General features: G+C 32.7%; 1 protein-coding gene across 2 annotated transcripts; it reads left to right on the top strand.

Annotated features, from left to right (window-relative positions):
* The first annotated feature begins 6,124 nt into the window (after window positions 1-6,124).
* LOC133816578 (uncharacterized) lies at window positions 6,125-7,095 on the top strand. 2 transcript variants are annotated; one of them, XM_062248994.1, is made up of 3 exons: window positions 6,125-6,279; window positions 6,426-6,644; window positions 6,783-7,095. In XM_062248994.1, the coding sequence occupies exons 1-3, from the start codon at window positions 6,175-6,177 to the stop codon at window positions 6,942-6,944; spliced, it is 486 nt and encodes a 161-aa protein (XP_062104978.1). In that variant the 5' UTR covers window positions 6,125-6,174; the 3' UTR covers window positions 6,945-7,095. The 2 variants fall into 2 exon arrangements, 1 of the variants encoding a protein (XP_062104978.1); XR_009885344.1 differs by lacking the exon at window positions 6,426-6,644.
* Window positions 7,096-7,862: the final 767 nt, after the last annotated feature.

Raw genomic sequence — 7,862 nt, 5'->3', positions numbered from 1 at the left:
GTCTAGGTAAGGGCAAGGGGAAAGTCGACCAACCATGAGTACGGAGAGTGTGAAGCGACGCGTACATGCACTACAACAAAAACCCATTTCCATAACACAAAAATTTAATACTTTTTAAAAAGTATTATAATAGGTAAATAAGTATATAGGTGTAGGTGGGACTTAATTTTTGGCGCCTAATTTTTCACCACCCCCAAAAAAATTTCACACGGTCCCATTAAATATATAAAATTTGTTTTATCTGAATATAATCAAATTTTATTTATAAAATAAGTAGATAAAAATAATGTAATCCCCAAATCTATTTCTCTCTCCCTCCATAACTGATCTTCTCCTTTTCTCCCTTTCTCTTTCGTTTGCTATCTGCCAACCACTAATTGTCGCCACCGTTCAAGCACCGTACCAGGAAGACAGGTGATGGGGGCCTGCGGGTTGGGTCGTGTGACAGGAAGGCTCGACTCGTGGGTCTACGGCGTGGCTTGCTCGTGAGTGCGACGATGCTTGCGACAGTGGGTCTACGGCGTGGCTCGACCCGTGGGTCTACCACAACTTCCCTCCCCATGTTTCCCGTCACCGACCGAAGAAGCTCGTGCCTTGAGTGGCTTAATCCGATGCCTCGTCCAATGACGTAAGCACTCATTTGAGCTGAGGATTTTTTCCAAGCTTCAATTTTTATGGGGATTTAGAAAAAGAAATAAAATTTAAAAAAAACCAGCCTACCCGATACCTTTTTTCCCCTTCTCCTTCTCGTCTCTCTCTTCCCTTCGCCCTAGTCGAACTCCCGTAACCACCATCATCCTCAGCTCCGACCACCTAACCACCATCCTCACACCCATTTTTCTTCGAGCCAAGCTCCAAATCTCAGGCACCCGTGAACCCAACCCCCGAACCAAGTGACCCTAGGTGCGAGCCCACCTCTGCGTGCCTTCGACCCAGTGCGACTTCCATTCGCAGGCCACCACCAAGCTTACGCCGTTGAGGAGAAGATGAAAGGTTCTTTTCATTTTCCTTACGACATTTTGTTTGTGATTCATCACTATCCCTCATTTCCTTGAACTATGTTATATGATCATAGTGAAGTAATTTAAAATTTCTTAATAATAATAATAATTTAGGGATCTGTCCAAAATTTTGCAAGTTTTTAAGCTAAAGCCCTTTTTCCATAGCCGAGAAAAAGAAGAAGAAAAGATGCAGCAGAGAAAATCCACATATGGAAGGCCTAATGGAACGAACGGTTTCGATTTCTCCTACTGCATGGTCGTTGGATCTAGTGAGTTTCATCTCCTATTTCGATTCAATTCAATTTTCATTTCAGTTTACTTTCTGATTTAATCTCTTTTGTTCTACCTCATTAGACCCGACTTTGGTTCTAATGTAAGTTTTTTTTATTTGAATTTGAATTTTAGGGTATCAAAGAGTAGTTGAAGGAAAGTCCCACCTCTCTAACCTAATTTTTGTCCAGGTATATTTGAATTGCTTGCTTGTAATTTTTGAAAATCATTACAGAAATTTCATCAAGTAGCTGCTTCATTTTACTTAGTGTAATTTGTATTTTAGATTTCATAAACCATTCAATTTGACAGAACTATTGAAAATCATATATTATGTCTTCAATTTGTTGTCCTTGTGTTCTTTTCCATTTCTTCAAAGTCGAACCACTCTTCATGTCAGTTCATGTGGTGCTGTGTATGCAGGTATTGGGAATCTTTTAGCTGTGATTTTGTTTCCCATACTTATGTATTCTTTCCAAATTGGTGCAACTGGTGCAGCAATTTCCACAGTTATGTCTCAGTACGTGTTCTTTGACTAGCATTGCAAATTTTCTTTAGTTTTTGCTATGATAATCCCTTGACATAAGATCTTGCTCGAATGTTTATATTTCAGATATGTTGTCACCTTCTTAATGCTATGGTTTCTAAATAAGAGAGCAATACTACTGCCTCCAAAGATGGGATCATTACAATTTGGAGGATACATAAAATCTCGTAAATTTGGTTTTGTTTTTCATTTTTTTCTTAAAATATTAAAAAATAAAATAATCCTTATGTTATTGAACTTCCCTCTTTTGTATGAAGATGCTTTCTTGTCTTACAATTTGACTGAAGCATAACCAGTCAGTTGATATATAGTATGTTCTATTTTTTAGTTTACTTTTCTTTAGCAAAAATATTACATGTTTCTTTGTTTTAGACATGTTGACCTTTTTCTTTGCTTGTTATAACTAAGGTGTTATATTTTTATTTGATTCTTTCATATATTTTGGGATGTTATAGGTGGTTTTCTTCTTGGAAGAACTCTTTTTGTTCTAACAACCATGACTTTGGGGACATCAATGGCTGCTCATCAAGGCCCAGTTGCAATGGCTGCTCATCAGATATGCATACAATTATGGTTGGTTGTTTCGCTTCTGGTTGATGCCCTGGGTGCATCTGCACAGGTATTATCTCTTTCTTTGACTTATATTGCTTGCTATAATGTTTTGATCCTACTAAAGTTGCCCTTGTTTTGGACCACTAGTTTTGGCAAAGTTCTGCTTATTATTATTGTTTTTTTTTTCTCATACTGGACAATAATAGAGGGATACTTTAGTTTTAAATCTGTTGAAATTTCTCTCTGCATAGTCAGCGTCTGCACATGATTTGTCTCTGTTGATTTATGAATTGTTCACTTGTAGGCTTTGACTGCAAGTTATATGTCTAAAGGTGACTATAAGACAGTGAAGGAAATTGCTCACTATGTGCTGAAGGTAAGGTTTTTTCAGTGTTAATTATTTATCGAGTTTTCTTGTACCTAAAGATTTTTGAATGTCCTACCCATTGAGTTTTTATACATTTTAATTTAAATTCTTGTGGTGATTTCATGAAATGCAGAGAATGAAATTATTGAATATATTATATGGACTACTGAAAATTTGTTGCTGGTTCACTTCATCTGTCTCTGTGTTGCCTTCTAGTTTCTTTTAAGGATCTTGATATTATATTATTTGCTTGTAGAACTTATTTTAAAGCATACTAGAGCTTTTCTGGTAAACATATTAATGGTGTCATATGCGTACTTACTATACATAATGACTACTGTAATGCATGTTGGTGAATTTGATTGCTTACTTATTTCTAATGGTTATATTTGATAATGGTTGAAGCATGTCTATGAGTTTAATTTTCTATTTTGTATTGGAATGAAAGATAATTAAAAAGTGGGGATCTATTTTTTAACCTTGTTTGCTTCAATCTACTAATTGCTTACAAAAATAGAAGAAGCTCTAATCTATTTTGTTTTTTTTTCCTATAAGCTAATTTTTAGTTTTGTACCTCTATTGTTAGTGGTCTTGGAATTCAGCAATAGCGGTTACTCTGTTTGGCAGTGGAATTTTCTCTTCGTTCATCTCTTAGCTTATTGTTTCTCTTTTGTGTTTTTTGATGGTTTAACACAATGCTATCTTTTGGGCTATTAGCTTTCTGATTTGAACAACACAAAAGAACAATTTCTATCAAATATTACTTGATGTAAATATTTAATTTATCTTTGACTTCTATCACTTTGCTTAGTTTATGATTGGTCTATTTTTCCAAATAAAATAATTTACCAAGTAAACAACAGACTTTATAGCATGGAATTCTTGAGACTAGTATGAATAGAACTGATTTTTTATTAGAGAACAAGCCTTATTTTTTTAATTTGTAAATATTATTTTGTTTTTCAGCATTTGGGTTAGCATTTATAACTTGAATTTCAAATTGGAAGGTCACTTTTGTTTTAATACTATGAAAATTCCAGGGTCATGTATAGTTTCTCCTTGAAATTAACATGATTTTACTTCTCATTATATAGTTTCTCCTTTAATTTTCTTGATTTTACCTAACTGAAGAGTTTCTACTTCTATTTTTGTTGTTATTGAATTTTTGGAGCTTGTTTTCCTTGGTCAAAAATAAAATTTTATTTTAGCAAGAATGAAAAAGATAAAATATACTGTAGTTGTTGCATCACTTTATGTCTTAATCAATTGTTACTAACTTGATCTTGTGAATTCGTAGTTTAGTTTGTTGGCTGGAATTTCATTGCATTAGAAAGCTTTAAGGAGTTTAGTTGATACAAGAGGAATTGTACATTCGTGTCTTGAAACGTGAAAAACTTGAAAAGCAGGAAAACCTCGCTGAACCCATTATTTTCATGTTGCTGGTGTGTTCTATAAATTTCTGGCTGTCTTTGTTCGTGTGATGTCTAAATAAACACAAGTTTGAAAAGTACAAAGTACATTTGATTAAATATTTGCACTCTAGTCATGTTGACTGTGATATACGAAATGGGGAGTCTTATGCAGAATTAAATCAATCTTAGAGTTCTCAACTGTAACTTTAATGAAATTTATTTGGAAAAAAAATGAATTTTTTAGCTGTTGTTTTAAATTTTGATCCATAGTAAAAATTGCAATCTATGAAGCAAGATTCTTCTTCTTGATTAAGGAGCCTTGTTGTTTTGGTGTGGTAATTATGTTGTTATGCATTGCTATTTTTGAAATTTACCTTTTGTTGGTGATGATGGCTTTGTATTTATACAGTGTGGAGGTCAGACTGTCTCTAAGACTACTCTAGTTACCTTTCCTTTTCTTTTGTTCTGAATTTTGAGTTTCAAACAATTCAGTTTGATTAAAAAACATTGGAAAGCTAGATGATAAAAGCACTTGTTTGCTTAGATTTATTGGGTTAATCACTTTTTCATAATTAGCTTTAGGTTTCTAAATTCCATTTGCTATGAAATATATTATTGATTCACTTTCTGACTTGGAACTGATTCTTTCCATTTTCAACTCAATCCAAGTCTTTATGACAGTCATCAAATATATTCCTCACGTTAGAAATGCCTCATTTCTTTTTTCCCCATTAGAAAAAATATCAATTGTTTTAAATATAATCTTATGTAACATTAGTGATGAAATAATTTAGCTATCCAAAAGGTTTTCTTTTTCCTTTCTTATTGCTGTATGAGTAGAGAATTAGAGACAGTAATACTATGTTGTCAACAATTTTTCTATATCCTTTGCCCCTATAAGTTATTTTGATGGTTTCTTTCAGGAGACTGCTCATGAGACAGTAATACTATGTTGTACTTTATGCATGCTTTATGTTTTTGAAGTAATGTGGTGCCTGCATAATAGTTTCTTATTCCCAGTTTTTGTTTCTTAATATTTGAGTTGTTTAAAATATGGTTTGAGTTGCTCCTTTTTGGGCAAGTGTTTTTTCTTATTAGTTTTTATTTTAGTGTGTTTTTGTCTCATCCCATTACACTCAGTTTAGCTCTTTTTTCTCTGTCCTGGACTGGTTACATTTGTTGAGTTCATGCAAAAAAATTCAAATTTCACAGCTGCAACTATTCTATGAAAAAGTGATTGTTTGTTAATCAAAATATCCATATTTTGGTGCACGTATATAAGTGAACCTTGCATCATTATTTATGTACACAGATTTAGAGAGCACTAAGAGAAAAAGAAGAGAGAAAGAGAGAGTTCAGTGAGTTATAGAGGTTGGAGTTCTTGTGAGAAGCTTGTTCAAAGAAAGCTAAAACTAAGAGCTTTTCTCTTTGTACTGAAGCCTTGTAATTATTCTAGATTGATCATAGTGAAAACTCACGTAGGCCAATTCCACTGAACCATGTATATTGTGGTGTTCTTTTGACTACTATTTTTATCATTCATTAAAGTTTGTGATTTGTTTCTGTTTCTGGCATTATTTCTTGTTTGTGTTTGTTCTTTTTTCTAGTTCATTTTGTTGGTGTTCTTGGCAGGTTATTAAAGGGTTCAATCACTTTCAATAGCATCCTCTATGTAATAGAACGGTTAGACTAATTCTTCTTGTTTTTCTTATTATTGTAAAACACTTGCACTATTCTTTTTACCTTGCCTTTTGTTATGGTAAAACACTTGCACTATTCTTCAGGCAGGTTTCTTCTCATTTTTCCTTAATTGATGTCCAAGAGATGGATGCAATAGTGTCAAGTTTTAATGCTTTTGAAACTAAGGAAGCAGGCCCACTAATTCTAACATGGGCAGTGTTTCTTTGTCTGATTTCATCACTTCTGGGAAAAGAAGAAAACAATGTTCTAATGGTATGCATTTCAGTTTGGCTTTTTCTTTTCTCCCCTGCACTATACTGTTACAGTATTTAATTAACGTTGTATATGCATGAGATTGATCATATTAGCTATGTTCGTCAAGCTTTTGAAGCTGCATCTTTGAGATTTTTTCTTAAGATCCTCGAGAGTGACTTATTAAATGAGTCAGATGTAAGTTATTTTAGTTTATCTAGGTTCCTATGTAATAGTTGAACTATGTTAGTTACCTAATATGCGAATTCTTTTTTTTCCCTCACTTTATTAGTTTAATATTAGTTTCAAGTCCGTGATTTTTTTCAATTTGTTTGTTTCCTTAGGGTCCTGTTGCTGGTTATCGAAGTGTATTGAGAACTTTTATTTCTGCATTTATTGCATCTTATGAGATCAATATTCAGGAAATTAGATTAAGTATCTTGAATGACCTCAAGTTGTTTATTTTATTTATATTAATATTTTATGTTTTGTCTATGTTGCAGCTGGAAGACAGTACCCTTAATTTGATATTGGATATTCTTTGCAAAGTTTATCGGGGAGAGGTTTGGCTGCATAATGATTGTCTTTCAGGGTCATTTATTGATTATTTTGTTGATTTTTCATTGGTGGTTCTATTAAAGTTGACATTTTTATTTTCCTTCGTAGTTTTTTTATTGGATTTATTGCTTTAAATTTTTCAGGAATCACTTTGCAGTCAGTTTTGGGACAGAGAAAGTTTTGTTGATGGTCCTATTTGGTGTCTTCTTTTAAACCTAGAAGGTGACTTTCCCTTCAGGACTGTGGAACTTACTCGCCTTTTATCATCCCTATCTGAAGGAGCTTGGCCAACAGAATGTGTGTAAGTTTCTTTATTTCTTTGCATTGGGTTGAGGATTCTACAGTAATTTCTGTACGTTTGTAAACACTACACTGTACTATATCAGCATAATTGACTGTGAATATGTATCACTGTTTTGTAATTACTTGTTAGTGCCCAAATAACTTAAGGTCTAGAGTTTAGTACCTGTTTGAGCTCCATATTCTATTACACTCTCCTTTAAATGAGATATGAGATTCGATGGATCTACCCTAGAAATAATAGTATCATTCTAAATGCTTTTGTAACTCAAATCTCCCAAACTTTTAACATGTTGTCTCAGTAATTAAGCACCTGAACCAGAGATGTCTTTAGGGTGAAATTGAAGCCCCTTTAACCTGAAAATGTTAATGTTTGTTTATTGTAATATGTATCTATTCACTGTGTGATAGCAGTATTTTGAATTTTGAAGTATGTTCACCTGGTATTGCTTGCTTAGGTCTTATATTGTATACAATTTTATTATTTGATTCATATTATTTAATTTTTTTAAGCATATACCTTACCTTTTATCTGCTATTGCAGGAGAAAAATGTCTCTTTCTCCATCAATTGGAGGAGAAAATGATACTTAATTTTGAAGGCTTTGTGTTGGGCAGCTGTAGAATATTGTGCTGAAAGTAGTAACTTTTCAATATGTTGAATATTTAAGACTACTTGAATACTTTAAGAACATTTTGTTGTCGATGACAGTGTTGAATGTTTTAAACTAATTTGTGGATTGTTAATACAATGTTGAATGTTTTTACTTTTTTTATTTGAAAATCAAATTCATTTGATGATGCTAGTATATATTAGAAAGCTAATTTTAATTATATAAAAAAATTAAAATATAATAGAATAAATTAGTGTTATATAAATGAATATATAATGAGAATTTAAATTTATCTAAATATTAAAATAAT

Source organism: Humulus lupulus, chromosome 2 (assembly GCF_963169125.1).
Source record: "Humulus lupulus chromosome 2, drHumLupu1.1, whole genome shotgun sequence".
Taxonomy (NCBI): Eukaryota; Viridiplantae; Streptophyta; class Magnoliopsida; order Rosales; family Cannabaceae; genus Humulus; species Humulus lupulus.
Note: the sequence above shows the minus strand (reverse complement) of the source record. Positions and strands in the feature narration are given on the sequence as shown.